A 21,240-nucleotide genomic window follows, 5' to 3' on the forward strand; every position below is an offset into this window, starting at 1 on the left:
CCACTGCCCTCCACTCAGTCTTCACACACCTTGAAAATAGCAACACCTGCATCAGAATGCACAGATAGCAACCTACTACTTAATGCCAACAAAACCAAGGAGCTGATTGTTGATTTTAGGGGAAAAATGAAGCATAGACACACACTCCTGTTTCATATCAGTGGAGCAGAGGTGGAGCAGGTGAACAGTTTTATGTTCCTGGGAATCAGCATCACAGAAAACCTGTCGTGGTCATCACACATCTCCTCAGAAAAGTCTGTACTGCTTAAGGAAACTTGTACTTGAAATAGAGTGTTTTTTCTCTGACAAGTCGCTTTGAACCAGTTTCACTACAGATGGATTTAGGCCTCAAGTGATGACACCATGAGTCAAAAACGCAGTGATTCAAAGATGATTATGTCTCAGCAGTGGATGGCAATTAGCCGCAAGATGACTAAAAAGCGGTAATTGGTGGATACATGTGATCGATTTGATGATTTGTCTCAGCTGATACGTCTGTGCAGATGGACAGTGAGTGAATTATCAGTTTGATGTGTCTTCAACAGCTGCAGCACCACACATTTTTTAGGAGCAAACAGAAGGGAGGGAGGAAAGCTTTAATTAAAGCCAGAAGCCTGGGCACAACATTAAGTTGCTGCTGAAGTGAGTGAAGCGAAGCTGAACGTAAGCCAAGCTGTCAGACAAGGAGCCAAACACCCCAAGCATCAATTTAATTGGTGCCTAGCATTGAACACAATGATGGCAGTATGTCGGGTGATTGACGACAGCAAGCTTCTGGCCAAAGGTGCATACATCTAGATTTTCTAATTGCATTCACACCAGCAACATATTCCACTCACAGAAAAAAGGCATCTCTCTCCTTGTCTCACTTCCTGCAAAAGGACCCTTGTAAATTGGGTAGGAAAAGACTCCCAACATGTGAAACCTTGCCTGATTTTAATCATCTTTTTCACTTTCCCTTCCTTTCACATGCTGTCTTCCATCCACCTCACAGAGAGAGTACCCTGTCTAATGTGTGTGAGACAACTTGCTGTGATTGATAAATTAAGAAAACGTAATCAACCAGTCACACTCTCCAGAGAAGCATTTTCACTGCAACAGACGAAGTGAGACAGTGATGCATGTCGTCGTGTCCGAGAGCCAACGATGGCACTGGAACGTCTTATTGAAAGATCAAAGCCATCCAACAGCATAATGCGGGAGCTGCTTTTCGCCTGAGTTGAAGTGTTGAGAGACAGTTACAGCTGCAGAGCTCAAGGTGAGCTGCTTAATAACTGTCAAATGAAACACACCAATCAAAAAATAAAAGGAACACAAAAGTCTGTCAACATGTTCATCTTTAACTGAAAAGTCAGGTCTGTGCTGCTTTGAAAGTGGAGACAAAGCCCAAGTGCTTTATCAGATAATGGGGATGAACGGCAGAGATTTGTTCAGCTTGCAGGAAATTCCCACAAAAGATTTCCTATCGCCACATTTAATCCCTACAAATCCGTCTGATAAAGGGCGGTTACCCCATGAAGGAACCAGAGCCTCATTAATGCTGCTGTCTTCAACGATCGTCTAGGGAACAGATGTGTTAGTGAGTTTAAGTCTCCGTAAAAGCTCATCAGTGTGTTTTTGTGAATATGTCTGTAAATGAAATTAACTTTAGTGGGTCTTTTAGTTTCTTTGGTCTCTGTTGTGCAAATGAAAAAAGGCAGTTTTTACACGAGAATAAACATTAAGAGTTTCCTGCTACACTGACAGTGAAGAGCAGGACAGGCTCTGTGTTATTTGATTGATTTTGCTTGCAGCACTTTTTGGAAAACCTTTAGCCAGTGTGTTATTTTATAAATCTTGCCAGCCTTGTACCATGTTACTGTTTATTACAAATAATGGATTATCATGGACTATCCAATGCAATGGGTGATCCAGGAGGGCCTGCCCTTTGGTTAAGAGTTTGGATAGCATTGTTTTATCTACCCTGTTAGTATCTCTAGTATATCTGCACATTACACCAATGAATGTAAGAAAATATGTCTTATCTAAACTCTCAAAACTTTATTCTTTTTAACTTTTATTGCTCACCTATCCTAAATAGACACATAGCAATGACATTGTTTGCATCATCGTAATGCACTGTAAAACTTCCCTTGCTCTTGAACCAAGTCACTTGAGGATAAAGCTAATCAAAGGAGTGTGTGTAGGTCTTTTTTACGGCATGTAATCAATACTTCATACAACAGCTAATCGATGGCGATAAATGAATCCTCATTGTTTCATTTGGGCTGAGTAAAACTTCCAAATGTCCTTAACTCTCTTCTCCAGAATCTTTATCATCATGATCCTCAGTCTCCAACAGCATGAGACAAGATTAAATAAGCCTCTTAGGCCAGTTTGTATCCAATATATAGTTTGGCCAATATAACCAGAGACCTGGGTCTATACATCAGCACAGCCACCATGAAATTGAAAGTGCAATCAGCGTGGAAGGACAGCTGCACTCTGAGCTGCCAACCCTAAAAAGTCATCTGGGACACTTCACCGTCTTTGATCCAGACTCAGCCTCCCAGGGTAGCTGTAAGCTTCTGTCTGCTTTCCTTTAACTCATCTTAAGTGAGCAGTGAACACACCTTGGATCCAGTAATTGCCTCAAAAGAAGCCTGAAATCGTAATTTCCTTAAATCAGTGCAATGTGCATTTGAAACCAAGCATGCAAAGTATAAGCTCTCACCAGTGACTACAACGTATAAAACAGTGCTGACATACAGTCTATACGGCCATTTTACCAGAGACTCCTGAAGGTATTAAATCCATTTAGATGCTCTTAAATAATTTACAAAAGAAACCTCAGTAACCACACTGCACATGAGCTGAAATGAATCAGTCAGCAGAGGTTCATGTAACAGGAAAGAGAGGTGAGTAAAAAGAAAATAGACAGACAGTAGCTACTAGATAATAACTCCATCAGCATGATCCCCTGGACCACAGGCCCCCTCCACTGACCCTTTAAAGGACTACAGGCTGGGCAAGAAGACAATCTCACAAGTTCACCAGTGTCACACTGAGTCAGATGCATCAAGTGTGTTGAAAGTCTGCTAGCGCTACATATATAAAAAGAAACAGAGGCAGGCAGAGACTTGTGTCAGCCATCATAAATATCTGCCATTGTCAGATTTTGATGCAGCCTTTCTACATGACTTGTCTCACAGTGTGATCTAAGACCACATGTTTAATTGACAACCATGTTTTTCTCACAATTGTGCATGGGTCAGTCAAAAAATCGCACACTGCAAAGGGCACTCAAGTGAGGCTCGTACTAACAGGATGAGCTGTCATGGTTGGTTATAACAACTCCTTACATTGTTCTAAGGTGATCCAAGCACCATGTTTTATTTATTAATGGCTAAATAATTCAGATTCTCACCATTTCTTGACCATTGATAGGAGAGGTCAGGGGCATGTGTGACTGGCGTAAAAAAATAAGAAGAAAGGTTTGTCATTAAACTATATAAATTTTAAATGGATGCGGTTTTGAACCTTTAGTTGTTGGCAGTTACACCCAAAGCCTCTTAGATACACTTGTTAGTGTTCTGTTATGAACGATCAAACATGATTTGGCAACTTGCGAATCCTCATGTATTTTGTAAGTGTTTCTTTCTTGGCACATCTAAATTCTACAGTTTTATAATCCACCATAACTCCTGAATGCCACTATTCACAAAATGTTTCATATTCAAATAGCCCTGCCTGGTTATCCTTGAAAAGGAAATGTGCATCAATATTTCAAGTAAAAATGTGGCTCGAATAGGTAATTAGTTTAGACTGAAATAATTCAGTGAAGCAGGTTATGTGCTCATCTGTTTTGCGGCGCTTTACTTCAGGATTTCCAGAGACTCATGACTAACTCAGAGTTTGACAAGTTGATGCTGAACTTGTGACTTGACTCACACTGCTTTGACACTCAATGTGCCTGAAGCACTCTGTATCCAACCTCTTATCTCCTTCTCCTCCTACTTAGATGGTAGGAGGAGAAAATCAAATCAGTCAGATGTTGGCAACACATCCTGGGCATTAGATCAGTCCAGAGCAGTACCAAGACAGACTTGATGGCGACATTTTTATCAAGAATTTCAGTGTTGTTAACTCGACTTTAGGGTTTGTAGTTTGTCCTTCAGGCAAGATATTGCATCGACTGTGTGTGTGAGTGTATCTTCTAAGTGACTTTCCTGAAAAAATAGCTTGTCTGTGTGTGTGTGTGTGTGGTCTTGTATCTGCAAAAACACACTTACAGTAAGTGTGCGTGTGTGCGTTTAATGTGGCTGCCTGCGCTGTATCTGTATATGTGTGTGTGAGTCTGCAGGAAGGGGACAGGCTGATTCATCATCCTTGTTGGTTATGCAGACAGGCTTAGAAAGCAGCTCTCTGGTCGCGGCACTGTTCCCCTCCAACATCAAATATTCAACACACACCTTTTCCATTCGTTTCCCCGACGCCGAATCTCTTCACCTAGAAGTTCTCTGTAGAATGCTGATATTGTTTACCTGCGAGCAATGAGGCTCCAAAGGACCTAATAACTCCTTTTTTAATAGAAAACAAAAGTGACTGCTGGATGTCACAATGACATAAAAGAAAGGCAGTTTAAAGAGCAGAGTTTAAAGCTTGCTGCCACAGGAAAGCTCCTACAGCATGCAAAATTTACAAACCTACACTGCTGAAGTTCCTTATTACAGTTTGAATGGGACTCAACAAATATACTCCATGGTATGCCAACTTCCTGATAAGCATACTAATGATTGTTATCTTAATTAATTGCGTAATTGTCCAAAAACAAAAGGCAGAATGTAATGAAGATTTACAGTTTTAAAGTCCAAAACCAAAGATTTTCAATTCAACAATATAAAAATAGACAGAAGCAGCAGAACCTCACATTGGAGATGCTGGAACCACCTAGTGTTTTACATGGTTAGCTTGATAAATGGCTGAAACTGTTGACCACTCCACGCAATCCATTAATCTGCAAATTCTTTCAGCTCTCCAGACAGTTTGGACTATTATCTCTGCATGAAAATAGTCCACAGCCCCAAAATTGTATGCTAAATATCTAATTTTGTCTAGCAGTGCCTCCAAATCAAACCCTGATTTCCAGCATTTTGCATGACTTTCTTCTCTAATACCATTCCAGGCTTAGGCTTCCAATATTCAAACACTGAAGTCACCGAAAAACAAATTTCCTCTCAGATATGATCATAATTTAGTGCCAAACATCCAAAGTCAAGCAAAATTTTATCCAAGAATTTAAACTTTAATGTTCTGAAACACTTAAAGCGACATTATGTAAAATAACAGCTTCCAAATCATGTTGATGGTACAGTGTCTTGGAATAAGGTGAATGGTGTCTCTGTCTCAGCCATTCCACCCTCCATCACTTGTTTCTGCACTATGTAACTTTAGTGAGAGGGTAGGATCCATACATGTTACATGTTACACAACTGTAGGGGGTGCCAAATCACACAAAAGTCCAATTTCTATATAATATGGCTTTAATTTTTGCATATAGATGACGCCAACATACTAGTTGAACACCCAAAGCCAAAACATCTAAATGTTCGCAATCTCTTAATACACCAGTGTTTGTCTCAGTGGAAAAATGCATGAATTTTGTATATGGAAGTAAAAAAAATAATAATACTGTTTGCACTGCCTCTTAATTAAAGGATTTCATACTTTGTTAAGCAAAGAAGCATTTGTTGAATACATTAACTGAATGACTCAGGGCCCAACATTTAAAAGCTCTGTGCTTCTTGCCTCAGCGTTTCAGCCTCCTTCCATCTGTTTCTCAGACACAAGCTCCAGCATTCAGAACTTACATGTTCCAGTTTTTCCCTCCTGCGAAGCCACACGCTGGCTGAATAGTCCTGCTGCCGCACTGCCGTTATTATGGAACTGACTGGCGCCCCGGCGGATGGGATGCCGAGCCCTAACCCTTGACCCCTCAAGTCCTGGCCACCCGTTGACATGCGAAACCCTCGTAGCTCCATATAGATGAGAAGGATGAGTTGATGGTGGATACAGTGGTCTCTTAGTCTTGGTGAAAGGATCAATTAACGTATTGATCTCCTGTCAAACTCTTCCATTTTGGGATGCATCGTGTAAACGTAGCTTGGCGGTACCTTTTATTTCCTTTGCACATGCTGAACAAACACTCAGTAAGCAAAAATACAACTCTCAGTATTAGCCTCGCCTTCCTTTAACTTGAACACACAAGACCTGAGTTTCAAGCTTTACATTCCTCAAATGCATCACCAGAAAGCTTTCATTGCCTTCCTACCCCTGTCTTCATAAAGTGGGAGCATCTCTGTCTTCACCACTGCTGGCAAACATCCACAGGCAGGAGGAAATCCTCTTCCAACGTGCCTCCAGACAAGCAGGGCTTCACCTCCTCATGATGAGATCTTTAATATTTGCTGAGCTGAGCTGGGCTGGGTTTAGCCACGCACAGACCTGTTAGACTCAGCTCTGAGCAAACCAGACGGCTCTGATGAGGACTTCCACCGATTCAGGCTTCCCCCGGTGTGGGAGCGTGTGCTTGAAGAAGAGGAGGAGAGAGGAGAGGGGAGGGGGAGAGAAAGAGGTAGAAAGAGAGAGCAGGGGACAGCAGGGAGAGTTGCAGCGTCACAGATGAAGGAAATACCCAAAAGTAAAACAGACACCAGTGAACCCAGCGGAGCAAACGGACACACCCACACCTATATCTCTCGCAAACTCTTCTTTCTCCCTGTATAACACTCTCCTCCTCCCTCCATGTTGCCAACACGTACAGTCCTGTTCTCTCTTTCTCCCCACCACTGTCTCCTCTTTCTCAGCCCTGTTGCTCGCTCCTTTGACCCTGTCATCAGGGCGCTATGCCTGGTTACACATATGCACCACACACATACACAGACAGACACACACACCTTGGCACATCAGAGCAGAGTGGTGCAGTGGAGCTGCAGTACCTCTCCTCCCTTACCAAGGCTTGCCAGCGAGGCAACAGAGCTTAAAAACATTAATTGGCTTATAACTGGCATCTAGGCATACCCCTACATGCTGTAGGCACACACACACACACAAACTGAAACAATGGGATCATTAGTAGCAAAAAGCCAGTGCACCCTAACTCTTTGCAATGGAAACAATCCATTTTAATTGCACATGCACTGACTGTTGAAATGCTTTTAGTGAGCAACAGAACACCAACTCAAAGACGTTCTGCCTATTATATGAAAAGTATAATTGTCGTGCCAATTACAATGAGACATAAATGAGAGGAAACATAATGCCGTGTGGGTGTTTAGTGTTCAGGGTGCTGTCAAATTTTCAGGGGGCATCTGTGGAGTTCAGCCTCCGTCCAACACAGTCCACCAGTCAGCAACACCATTATTACTATCTGCTGGCATGGCGGGAAAAGTTCATTCAGACTTTATCGTGCAAAAGATAAAAATGATTCAACATTGCATCATTTGCCATCCAGAAACACATTGTTGTTTAGATTGGGCCCTTATTAACATCGCTTTCACTTTGCAATATTGTCTGAAACATCGGAACCTGGGAAAATGAAAAAAAGTGGCGATCCAGTCAAGCTGGCAGCCTGGCACCATTAAACGTCTCCATCATAGACCAAAATGTAGTCTAAGTATTTAAAATGTCATGTTTTGTCCTGTGTTGTTGGTAGTTGCTACTCTGAGGAAAACAGAAACTATCTAGTTATGTACGTGACAGCAGCACTAACATTAAGGGCCTTAAAATAATATGTAACCTTTACAAAAATCTGCTGGAGGGGCCTTTGGGGATGATCTTGTCATGGGCACAAGCTATCTGTGGCCCTGTATGTATACAGTACTTTACATTCAATAATGCTCTTTAGATTTCAATGATTTGATCATCAGTGTATCAGCACCGTGTGTGGAAGTGGCAGTGGACCAAACTGCTGTGAGGCATATAAAGGAGGGACCCAACGCAATTTCTCCTGCCATACGTAGGAGGTAAATATTGCCTAGCTTCACTTATTTGCCTGTTCAGTGAGACAAAAAATCCATATTTCAATTAATGTAATGCTGCGACTAATTTTTTCAAGTGGCACATACACTTCCTAGTGGCACCCTCTCAACAATGCTGAGTCATACGGTGTGTATGACGTGAGGAAGCTTAAACAATCCACGCCCTTCGACAAAGTCCCTCTGAATTCCCTCTGATTCAGCCCTGTCGTATGCCCATCACATTTCTCCCTGCTTGCGGAGCGTACAGTATCATAGCCATCAGTGGGAACGTGGGCTGAATACTGAACACTGAGGTTAATGAGGGAACTTGTCTGAACACGGGCCAACTCAACCCACAAAAACACTGAGCCACGTACGAAGGCTCTCAGGTTTTAAGCTGTGGAGAAGAAACATCACATTTTCTGACAGGCTTCAAATGAAAAGCTTTCATTACAGCGCTGTGATCTCTGAACTGAATATTTCCACAAGTTAAGGTTTAACCAGCTGTAGAACAGTGCAGCACAAAATTGCTCGACAAAAAGACATCAATAAAAAGTATGTGCAGTCACATATCTTATCTATAACAACATACTGCAACAGCAAACACAATGCAGGGCAGACTAACTCATCAGAGCGGCGCACAGAACAGAGTGCAGAGAAATCTCCTCAAGAAGGGAAAAGGATATGAAACCATAACTCAGGTTTGACACAAGGGGCAACAGGGGGCAATCTGTTTACACACACAGTGATAAAAGCAATCAATAATATTTCCTACCAGCCGGGGAATGAGTTGCTTCTTACAGAGTGTCTCCTTTCCTCTGAGAAATAAGTGAGCATCAAGAGGGTGATAAATACAACTGCTTAGAGTGTCAAGCCTGTGTAGGCGAATAATCCTGTGTTTATGTATTATCACAAAGAATACACTGATTACAGCTTAGCACAAGAAGGACAAAGAGCTTCAGTGAATCAGTTTAGATGTTTTTAATATTTTATCAAAGCTATATTTATAAACTGCAGAGGTGGGAAGTACAAATACTCAGTCAGGTATCTGTGCTTTACTTGAGACTGACAACATCTGAACACGACTACCTGCACTTTTTACTTCTGACGTTTTCAAAACAGGCTTGTTACTTTAGTTTTAATGCATTTGAGGAGAAATATTGATCATTGCATGGCGCCTTCCCAACATCACAAGGCTGATTTCGACCTATCAGTGCAGATCACGCATGGCAGACTTGGCAAGAGGAAATGATGTAAAAGATGTAACAAGACGGAAACAGTTAGTGTCTCCTATCTGCAGAGACCCTGCAGCCCCCTGCCTGTATTTTCTTATTTTCGGGACACTTTACCAACCCAAATTTTCGGGATTTGACATCCTGAGAATGAGACTCAACAATCAACTATCTCTCTGATGTGTTTACGAACAGCTTGGACAAATCCTACTGATCCTACGTTTGAGTTTAACAGTCTTTGAATTATATTAATATGACGTGAGGTTCAGTTAGCTTTGCACAGAAATGGCTGGTAGAAATGACCTTCAGAGGGAAACCTTTTACTTTTTTACTTTGAATACATTTCAGAGCCTGTGCTTTCTTACTAGTATCGGTACACAGTAAAATGTGTTTACGTTTGCCACCTCTGGTAAACTGGGATGCAACCTGCATGTGTCTCGTAAGCTTGTGACATCCAATATGAGCAACATACTGTATCATATAGCACTCAAGGATGCTTATTAAAGCCATTTGCCTCCCCCATTTCTCTCAGTCGAATGCCCCGTGACACCTGCTTTTACTGCTTTGCAGCCCATGAAGGAAATCATACTTAGGAGACAGTGAGACGTACCCTGTGCATTTGCTTGTGAAATAAATGTTGAATGGGTCCTCGAAATCTGCTGCAGAACAGATTAGCAGCCTTTTATGTCCTGAAACTGATGTGCACAGGGCTTCCTTTCCCCATCCTTTGAATTATAATAGCTGTATCTGCACAAACAACCCATGCAATTATTGCTTGGAGGTTTGATATAAATCTCTTTCATTATATAGAAGTCAAAACTCAGCTGGTCTTTATGAATAATAGATGGAGCTTTAGTCAGTTTAGTTCTTTATTGTTATGTTGTTCACTGAAACAGTTTTATTTTCATTTCTCTGCTTATTTTAAGCTATGACAGATTGTTATCCATCTTCTGAACTCTGCCCCCACTGTTAATGCTGTATATGAATCCACATCTCCCTAAAGCACATCACTGTGATGACTGCACCATAAGCTTCAGTGACCTTTCCTTTACAGTGGCATCCAAAGATTAGTCAGCCAAATATGCCTCAGCCAAAATCAATAACCCCCCTAAACCATCAACAGCTTTGAAGATCAGAGACACCTTACCTCCATCGCTCCGTCCAGCTCTTAAATGCCGCAGCTGTCCAGGACAGTCTGCGAGCCGCGTTTCATCTCCTGCAAAAGGCAAAAGACTGTTTGATTCCAGCTTGAACATTAAATACTTTGGTCCACATCAGGTTGGTCCTGTGATAATCCTGAATAAAGAAAGGTTAATGGACTATCTGTCCTGCTGAATGTGAGGATTAAAAATGTACAGGGCCTCTAGAGTGGCCACGCAGCAGAATAAACGGAGTTAATTTATGTTGTGACAAGATTAATCTTTTAAAATGATTCTGAAGTCCAGAGACCTTTAGGCTACAGACAGTTTTCTCTTGCAGTATCTTGTACTTGTAGTCCACCTTCTCTTCCTCTCTCTCTGTCAGATGGCGATCACTCTGCTGTTCTCGGCTGACTCTCTAATACTTCCACTCTCCATCTTTCTCAGGCTCTTTCTTGCCTCCTGCGACTCTTGTTCTCACTTTCACAGTGTCTCTGCAAATCACACTCTTGACCCTTCGTCAAAACGCTCAAACTTACAACCCAATCACCAGAATAAATCTTAGCAAAGTCTGTTTCTGCAAAACCACCATGTTGAAACTTTGTTTCCTTATACAAACTTTATGTTACTGTACATTTTTTAGGTTCCATTTAAACGTTTTCTCTTGTCACAGCTATGTGCTTATGATCTGGTTAGGTTCAGGCACAACAACTCCTTGGTTAGGGTTAGGAGAACATCATGTTTTGGCTTAAATTACATGTTTTCATCCCCACAAACACAGCTGGAAATTGTCCCGAAGTCTCCTTGAAATATCCGGTGGTTTCACACTGACAAATGTTGAAACGCAGTCTCGTACAGCTGTCACTGGCATTGGAAGCCTTCTTGCATGTAACTCCACCACCATCCTCTCCATCTCCCAACACGAAAGTCAGTTCATGCATGTTATATGAACATGACATGACATGTTTTGTGGAAATGTCAGTAAATGGCATATGACATGAACAAATTTTGAGCTTATTGTCATGTTTTATCCTGTCTGTTTTTGTTTTTTTTCCATTTTCCAGTTCTGCATTAGCTGTTATCTTTGGTGTCTAACTCTCCGCTCATTTCAGATCCAGCTCCTGTCCTTGAGTAATAACCTCCTGTGTCATCGTCATTATCCCCTAATGTCATCAGCCTGTGTCTATTATCCTCCATCTCCTTGTCTATATAGTCTGTGTGTGCCCTTCTCCATGTGCCAGTCCGTCTTAGCCTTCTGGTGTTTTTTTGACTGCCTGCCTCAGCCCAGCAGTTTGTTTGCCTCCATTTAATAACTACCTGTGTACCAAGCTGACTCTGTAAAGATTTTCTGAAAGCCTGAACTGTTTGTGAGTCGTGCATTTGGGGCTGTTCCTGGTGTGTCATTTATCTGTGGTTTGCAGAAACGGTAACTGCTCACATTTTATTCTGGCAAATGGGCTGCAAAATTAAAATGTTAATTTAACCTGCAAGGGCCACATTTTAATTGCAACTCAGTCCATGTAATCACTTGAACCGTGTTATCATATTTCTGGTGGCAAATGCGCCTGCTTTTAATCCTTGCACTCTTTCCTCCTTCTTCAGACTGAGTTTGTTGCAGTGACGCTAACAAATCAGTGCAAATGTAACGGCTCTGATTAATGAGTAGCTGACTGCCTCTGTGACACTCTATCCGTCTGTCTCTGTAATTATTTACTCAAATTCTTTCTCACTCTTTTCCTTTCTTTCAGGGTCTCATCAGCTGTGCTCTCTTCTGTTGCACCAGTGAGTGAAAAGCTGCACAGCCTTTACAGAAGAAGCCCAAGTTAATTAGATTGCTTCCTCTCAGTCGGCTCGGAGCTTTACACTGTAGATTTAATGTTTGAAAATAAATGCTGAGGTCGATATTTTGATGCAGCATATGGAAGGATAAAGTGCATGATCTCAAACATTTTAAAATATGGTGGGAACACTGGCACTTTCAAAACATGTGGGGGTGGATGGAAAAACCATCAGTGTCGCAGCGTCAGACTTCTAATTTAACTAATTCTACATCTGTATAGGCTATTTATTGGAATTTGAAATTTAGTTTTTGGTGGTGGGAAAATTTGTCAAAGCTCATCCAATTATCATAACCTTGAAATACACACATAAAATAAATTTGTACTTTGAGTCAGATAGTCTTTTGAACATTTGTTCATGTTTATTCTGTCTTAATGAAAGTTACAAGAGCTTATTATGAAGAAAGTCTAAAAATTTAGGTGGGACGTAAAAGCAGGAATACTGGTACTTAGGTGTCACAGGGAGACATCTTTACAGTATTCGAAAACATAGGTGTTGATGGAATATGCAGCAGGGGCCCATCAGAAGAGAAGGTCAATAACATGGGATAATGTCCGCGTTAGTATGCCAGTCCCTAACCGAAGAAATGAAAGGATAAACCCGAGAGAAAATGTTAGGGAGCATGACTATCGTGATGTCAGCACAACAAAAACACAGAGACCAATTGCTAGAGAATGCTCTAAATGAAATAGGAGTCAGAAAAAACAACCACAAAACCCTTAAAAAGCAACTTGATGGAGTCCTTAACTAAGGCAGAAGACCGCATTAACCAACTTGAGTCTCAGGTTAAAGCACAAGAGAAGGAACAGGCCGAACTGCAGGAAGGAAACTCAGAGCTCAAACAAATCCTTCACAGGAGGCAGGATATTTTACAGTTTAAGAAAACTCTAGGACTAGGACTGGTCTTGGTCTTGGTCTTGACTGGGTCTCAACCCCTTGAAGTCTTGGTCTTGTCTTGATCTTGATACACTCTGGTCTTGGTCTTGACTTGTTCTTGTTTTAGGTCGTCTTGACAACAAGAGTGGCAGCTCTAGTTAAAACCCCTTTTTTACCACATTACATGCTGATATTTCTGTGACGGTCTGTGAGGACCCTGAGATAACCCCTGATGAACTCCTAAAACAGCAGTATTTAAGTAACAGTTTGGCAGAATCACTTACTCATGTCTTTGAGGAAGTACGATTAGACAATAAGATTAGTGAACATCTTATCATCTATGTGCAGAACTTGGCATTGCAAAATAGAATGACAAATACAGAATGAGTAGATAAGACCAAGGGTTGAAAAATTAATAAAAACATAAAGAGACAGGTAACTCATGATTGATCACCTCTAGATGTCACTTTGCTTGAATCTTTGGGATGAGATGTGATGACAGTGCTGGCCCTGGCCAATTTGGTGCCCTAGGAAAGATTTTGGCTGGCGCCCCCTTGCATCGCAGTCAATTTCACAATCAATTTTCATACACTCACACAGAAACTACATGTATGTATTCAAGATTTTATTTCTTTTAAGTCAAAAATATCACACCAAATAAAAACTGAAGAAAGAAACAAGTGATACATTAAAAATACAATATAAATAAGGTATTGCACAAACATATTAAAGAATATTCTATTTACATACAAAAAAACAGTCTGTATTCTTTGGGAGGAAACCTTTTGCAGCAGAAGCAGTGCAAGCTATCATTCTTTTTTGAGTACATCAGCCAGCTTCTTTTGATTTTTTCCCCACTGACTAAGACTCTGGTAAAAAAAAGTCATGTGGACACTTTCTCCCATCTTTGTTTTTGGGATATGTGTAACTGTTTTTTATTTGAAATGGTCCTCTGTGAACTAACTCCTTTCTTACTTTGTCAGTTAGAAGAGAGGCCAGTCAGCAGGTCTACTGGTGCAGCCTTTAGTCCTGATGCTGTGTCACTCTCTGTGCTGAGGTAGAGGACAGGAGCACCTGATGCTGTGTCACTGGCGGTGGTGGTGAAATATTTTAAAAGTGCATCTGAAGAGAGAAGAGAAGTATATGTGACCACTGGATGTTACATTTTAATAAAAACAGATGCTTGGTGTGTGCTATACATAAGACTAATATAGACTAAAGTAAAGTGCAGTGAAACTTATATATAGCTATATATATATATATATATATATATATATATATATATATATATATATATATATGTAGCCTATGAATGATATGGGAAAGCTAAAGTATGGAGTATTAACAGTAATACACTTTAACTGCACTTTAACACTGATGTAAACTTTAACAAATATAAATTGTGACACAATAAACCAAAGTCTTACAGCTGCCCTATTACTTATAAAGTGGATGGAAAACTCAGAGCATTTTAACTGACATACAAGCAGAGAAAAAACAGTGAACAGGTTAAAATAACACCTGAACAGGCCTAACGTTAACTTTCCAAATGTCCCTGATGAATTTAAGGTGGAGTAACATTAACTTACATCGACTCAGCTATTTACTGATTATTAAACAATGCTACTATCGTCCGAAGTAAGCTAGCAAGCTAACACTCTGCTCCAACAAGGTAACTACGATGCATATTAGTTTCATTCACTTCATCACATTGACGTTACTGTACCTCTTTCCTTTTCACGTGTTTCTTCCTCTTCTTTCCTTCTTTTCCTTCCCTGGGCGCCGGATTGTGTCAGTCTTTTGGACATTATGGTTCCGCTACAGTATCAATAAATGTCTCTCTTGGTCTTTGGGTCACGGTCCGGTCAGATTCAGGCAGCTCGCCTCTCGACCCCGCCCCCTCACAGAGGGCAGGTACAGTGCAACGAGCCAGGAACCCAGAAGAAAGGCCTCTCCATTATTTAATAGGCTTTGCTATGAAGTTATGTTGCTGTGGGCTTATATAATATTTCGAAATAATATAAGTAATAGCACTGGTAAAATATAGTACTATTATTATTATTTTTTCTCCCCCCGTTTGCGGCGCCCCCCGTGGATGACGGCGCCCTTAGCATTCGCCTATACTGCCTATGCCCAGGGCCGGCCCTGTGTGATGAGCTTTGACACTGGTGAATGAAGGTAGTGAATGATTGTGTATGTGGCCACTGTGATGTGTTTTTCAGGATGAAGTGTGTTATAATCTCTGTGGTGTTGATGCTGGTCGTCCTCATGGCTGAACCCGGGGAGTGTCTTTCTCAACCTGTCCTCGACTTTCTCCATATTATCACTGAGAATGCAGTCGGTAAATCACAAGTGCACATACATACTGAGTTGACTTTTTAACAGATTTGAGAAGCTGGAACCATCAAATGTTTTTGCTTGGAAGGACAGTGACCCCATTATCTTTGCAGTTCTAGTACAGATGTTATTCTATTGAAGGACAGCTATTTTCAGTTGCTAACAAGCATCGGTCAATACTGAAACTCTTCTTCCAGTCTGCATGACCAACATGCATCTTGGCCCAACAGTAAATCTCACCTCCAGAACAGACTCAGAGCAACAAAACACTTCATACATGTTAATGTCAAAATAAGCTTGTTCAGCCATAACACCTACACTAATCCTCACTCAGACAGCATACATTGTCACTCATAACACACTGAGCTAAAAATACAAACAACAGGCAGTGTTACAGAAGTGATCAACTTTTATCATTGAAGTTTGACGATTCATACAGTTTTGTTAACAAGCCTTTGATTTAAGATTTTTTCTAAACTATAAACACAGCAACACCCCAACATGACATAATTCATTTTCTGTTCAAAACCACATTTTGTTCATTACAGCAAATACCAGCTATAGATTTCAAAATGCAACAAAACTTAGTTTACATACAACTCTGTCAAAACAAGACTAAACTTGACTCTATGAAATCATTCTTTCAAAACACAAGCAGGATTTCTATCCAAGAGGATCAAATAGTCAATCGTAGTAGTGCAACAACTTTCAAATACTACTGTAACAGTTTTGAAAACAGTGTGTTAGCAAAAATGTGCTGCATAAATACAGTGTTTGTAGATGTTTGAGAATGAATGACAGCAGTCTTGATGGATTTTGTAAGATGTGGTCGTTGAATGCATTTTGTGTGCAAATTCAGTTTTGTCCACATAGACTTCTGTTTCACTGACTGTGAAGAATTTTGACAATGTGACTTCAGTGTTGAACAATGCATGTAAGCAATCAACAAAAATTGTCATGATTATCTTGGGTTCTTAAAAAAATATAATTTTCATCGCAAATTTACCTCTGACTTAATAATAAACAATTTTCTTGATTATCATCACCAGTAAAATTACAATCATGTTTTCACTTAAATAACACCACAAAACAGAGATTGTCTTTTGTAATGCAGCTTTATTCAGCAGGATAGTTTTCACTATCAAGCAATTTTACATTTTCCAGCATCAATTAGAGCTGTGACTAAAGTCACTACATCTCAAGAGCTCCATGTTACTCATCCAATTATTTCTTGCTTTGCAGAGCACAAAGATATAGCTCAAACCATATCTTCAAAATCAAGAACTGATTCAGTCTTCAGTATTGCTTCCATTTATCGTACTGCACTTCATCTTGGGATGTTCCCACACTGTTGGCACACCAAGTCAGAAAAGCGGGGGAAAATAGAGATGAAACAATTACTCAAATTATCAACAGAGTTAATCAGTAGAATGTTAATTGAAAAATATTTCAATAATTGAATAACTTTTGCAATAATCTTTCAAGTAAAAATGACAGAAATTCACTGATTCCAGCTTCTTAAATGTGTCCACCTGCTTCTTTACTCTCTGTTATATCATCATGAATTTAAATAGGTTTTGACAAAATAAACTATTTGAAAACATCAACTTGGGATCTGGTTCATACTAACGCTTGCTATGTTTGATTTGTTTTTGATGAGTTTAGAGGCATTTCACACAGTCTTTAGATTTTTTTTGATTTGTCTGTTCGAAATCAACAGAAGTAACTTAGTAATACTTACCCTTTTCCTCCACTTTCATCTAAAGGGATGACAAGATGAAAATGAAATGAGTAAACTTTAGTTTATTCTGATCATATTTGACAATGTTTGCAATTAGAACATTTATGATGCTCTCTGTACTTAGTATTAGGTTTATTAGCTGAGATACCAGGACTAGCTAAACACAGAACTGACTGAAGTTATATGTAGTAAGTTAGTAATCAAGTGTGATTTGTTGATCACAGGCTGAAATAGTCAATCTGTTAAAGTCAACTCAGTATGTATGTATACTTGTGATTTACCTCTTTCTTCCTGTGATCCCGATCGGGAACAGGTCCTTCCCAAACCGCTTCCCCTACAGACAATTATGTGACAGACCTTTTTGACAGTGATAGGTTCAGAACGACACTCCCCGGGTTCAGCCATGAGGACGACCAGCGTCAACACCAGAAAGATCATAACACACTTCATCCTGAAAAACACATCACAGTGGTCACATCCAGAATCATTTACTGCCTTCATTGTTCAGCGTCAAAGATAATCACATCACATCTAAAAGACTTTGCATGTAATAAAGTAACATGAGGATTAAATTTGACTTCTCACCTTTCCACAGCTTGATTGTGTCACAGACAGCAAAGTGAGATCTAGAGGTGACGTGGACGTCTTTGCAGAGCAGTCGTGAGTTACCCGTCTTTTTATAAGGATGGAGATGGAATAATCTTATCCAGTCATTCTGTATTTCTTAATGTGTTTTGCAATGTCAAGTTCTGCATGTGGATGAAGAAATTTTGATCTGATCTCAATTTCTAATGATGAGACATTTTATTGTCTACATGGGAACACAAAGTTACACAACACTACTTATCATGCCCTGGCTCTATAGCCTCACAAAATGTGACCACTAGAAGTTTTATCCCGTAACTGTTTACCCTCATGCCCTCCATGCCACCCTCATGGAGTCTGTTTCTGACAGTTTGGTCAGAAACATGCACACCAGTAGACAGCTGGAGGTCATTTCTGTAGGGCTCTGGCAGTGCTCCTCCTGTTCCTATAAAAGGCCTGTAAAGGCTGGTCTCCTGGTATCTCCTCCATGCTCTTGAGACTTTGCTGGGAGACGCAGCAAAACTTCTTGAGACCACACGTATGGATGTGCCATCCTGGAGGAGCTGGACTACCTGTGCAACCTGATTGGCCTGCAGGTACCGCCTCATGCTACCGGTCGTGACAAGGACACAAGCAGAACACAAAACTAGAGTAGAATCAGTCAGCAATTGTATGTGGTCACCACATGCAAGGAGCACTTTATTTTCTTTGGTAATAAAGCCGTCAAATAGACGATTCTCAGAGATCCTCCCTGGTATCTACACCCATCTCCAGGGGGCATTTCCAGAGTGAAGGTACCCCCCCCCCCCCCCCTTTCTTCCCTAATCCTTGGCTGACAGCTTAGAAATTTACACTTTTGTTTTTCTTATCTGTTGCATTCCAATGTGGAGGTCCCTACACTTTTCCAGATTTCAACAAAGTTAAATTAACTATTAAGCCAGAATTGAGCCTGTATTGATTAATTTCTTTTAAGTACTTCAACTTTTGTTAAGTTTCTACCAGAACGAAGTTCTGCTTTAATTTGTTTCATGTATCGTAACCTGACTTAGAGGAAGTGAACTTTAATTTGAATTCTCTTGTATTAATTAACAAAGGATAATTTGTTCGGCCGGCCCTTGATCCTTCAGTTACTTTAGCTAAGAAGTTAAAATTAGTTTATAAGTCAGAGCCTAAGAACCACCACTCAAAGCGACAAAAGAAGACCATCATCTTTATTAAGATCATGATCATTAATAAAGACGTTGCAGCTACTGGCTGTTTCCAGAACCGTGCAAGCGGTTTCTGACAAAAGAAAGACTTTGTGCCAAGCCAAACCGGCTCTGCCCCCAACGCTCACTAGCGGTGCCATCCCGCTGGGCATTGGACCAAGATCGTCACCTGCTGGGTACTGGACGAGCTGTGCTCTTCCTCCGACACTGGACCGAGGTCGTCACCCACCATCCCTCCGGCTATTGGGCCGAGACTGCCAGCCCGCAGTTGAGCTACAAAACACCCCCTGGAGACAAAACCCGCAGCCTGCTGACTCCACAACTCTTCAAATAAAGTAGGCTAACCATCACTCATCCTGCTGGATTCACACATGAAATACGAGTTGGTGTCTTTGGCTTTGATTCAGATCTTTTGAGCTTAAGAGAAATTCGGTCAGGGCTTCGTTAGTATTAAAATTATTCTCGTAATATTTAAATGCTTTCACCCAACTGGTAATTTCACCATCCACACATATTTCACTCATAATCTCTTTACTTTAGTCATTACAGACTCCGCATCTTTCTGTTACCTGTTATCATTCATTTAATTTGCCATTTCATTTATTTACTCTGAATTATTTAGTCAATATACATATTTAACCGTATGTCGTTGTCTGTGCAGGTTTGTTTTAATGTGGAGAACCAATGGAACTGCAGAAGTCACTGCTTCAGTTACGAGATTGAATAAATTGATCTGAAATTGATTAGAATTGATCCAAGTTAACCTTGTCCAGTCGAATTTGATTAATTCCCTCTGGATTAGTCAAAGAGATAAAAGAACAGAGGTGGTGCCCCATTTACAAGTGCTTTATTAATCCCAAGTGATTAATAAATTACATTTAATAGTAGTGTATCTCCTACATATTTATGGTGCCGTCCGTGCGAGGCCACTTAAAACCACAGTTCTCTGCATTAAATTAATGTGTACAAACATCAGTTGTAACAATCAAAACTTAAGCTGTTTTAATGTTGTTTGGCTGTCCACTGAGTGATTAATGCGATACTTAACTTTATATTCTTGACTGCATATACCTTTAATTGTGTGTGAGCATAAAACCTCCGCTGAGCTGTGATTGTGATTGTAATCCTGCGTTGGACCAGATCTGTGATATATTTGCATGCATAAGTGTCGTTGTACACTTTTAAAAATAACTAGTTTTGATGAATCCTAAGCTGTTGCGCCGTGCCAAAGCCTAGAGAATCATCCTGACTGTCTACTGGACTCTGTTCACACTGTAATAAACTGGAAACTGTCAAACATGTATGATGAAGAAACAAGGGGATTAATTTCAGGACCAGAAGATAGAAAATGCAACATAACCTTAAAGGATCTGCTGGGAAAGTCGTCATAGAAGCTACACAATCTTCTAATTAACTACTTAAAACGGTGATGGACTGTAACTTAGTGTGACGACCCCTCCCACTCTGTTTGTGATTCCTTATGTTTTTACCTGTTCCTGTATTAAGGCAGAGTGGCAGGAGTGTCAGGTGAATGAGCCGCACCTGAAGTAACTTACTCTGATTGCTGCTAGTGTTATAAGAGGGCTGGAGAGCGCCCTCTTTCTGTCTGTCGTGCGCCCAACCAGCAGGGTTTTAGTTTGGTTGTGCACGTTTAGATTTGTAAGGAAGCCCTAAAGGGCCATGCATTTATATATTTTATTTCCTCCGTTCTCCTGTGATAACGAGTTAATTTCATTTGTTTTCTCGAGATCTCGAGTTATTATCTCGAAATAACAACTGCTGTTTTCCCAAGATAACGGGATAATTTTCTCGAGATCTCGAGATAATGAAACTTTGTTTTCCCGAGATAACGATATAATTAATTTGAGATCTTGAGAAAACAAAACGATAGTGTAGTAGATTAAATCATTGCAGGAAACATCATTCAGTGTAGCAATGTCAGAGGAGCAGGAGCATATCGATCACCGCGTCACATATCTTTTCAATCAAGGCCTGACACAGGCTGAAATAGCATTATGCCTTGCTATTACAGATAATATACACATTAGTGTGCGTAATCTAAAAAGATGGTTAGCAAGGCTTCAGCTGTATCGGCGGCGCAATCTAAGTGAGCCTGATGTCTTCGTTAACTACAAAGCTGACCAGCTACGAGGTCCCGGGCGTCTCCATAATCTCAGGCCTATCATATCACAGTCATTATCTCGAGATCTCGAATTAATTATATCGTTATCTCGGGAAAACAAAGTTTCATTATCTCGAGATCTTGAGAAAATTATCCCGTTATCT

General features: G+C 40.5%; 1 protein-coding gene and 1 long non-coding RNA gene across 2 annotated transcripts in view; both read right to left on the reverse strand.

Annotated features, from left to right (window-relative positions):
- Positions 1–6,020, reverse strand: part of LOC141009810 (inactive phospholipase D5-like) — a 60,193-nt gene extending 54,173 nt beyond the window's left edge. Inside the window, exon 1 of the mRNA XM_073482523.1 lies at positions 5,850–6,020. Within this exon, the coding sequence (XP_073338624.1) occupies positions 5,850–6,020 (171 nt within the window). The remainder of the gene's footprint in view (positions 1–5,849) is intronic.
- A 10,496-nt stretch (positions 6,021–16,516) lies between these two features.
- On the reverse strand, positions 16,517–17,812 carry LOC141009588 (uncharacterized). Its single transcript, XR_012180148.1, has 4 exons — positions 17,747–17,812; positions 17,443–17,612; positions 17,162–17,180; positions 16,517–16,768 (listed from the first exon to the last, which is right to left on the reverse strand). It is a non-coding gene; the product is annotated as an uncharacterized lncRNA (long non-coding RNA).
- Positions 17,813–21,240: the final 3,428 nt, after the last annotated feature.

The sequence above is a fragment of the Pagrus major genome, chromosome 15 (assembly GCF_040436345.1).
Source record: "Pagrus major chromosome 15, Pma_NU_1.0".
NCBI lineage: Eukaryota > Metazoa > Chordata > Actinopteri > Spariformes > Sparidae > Pagrus > Pagrus major.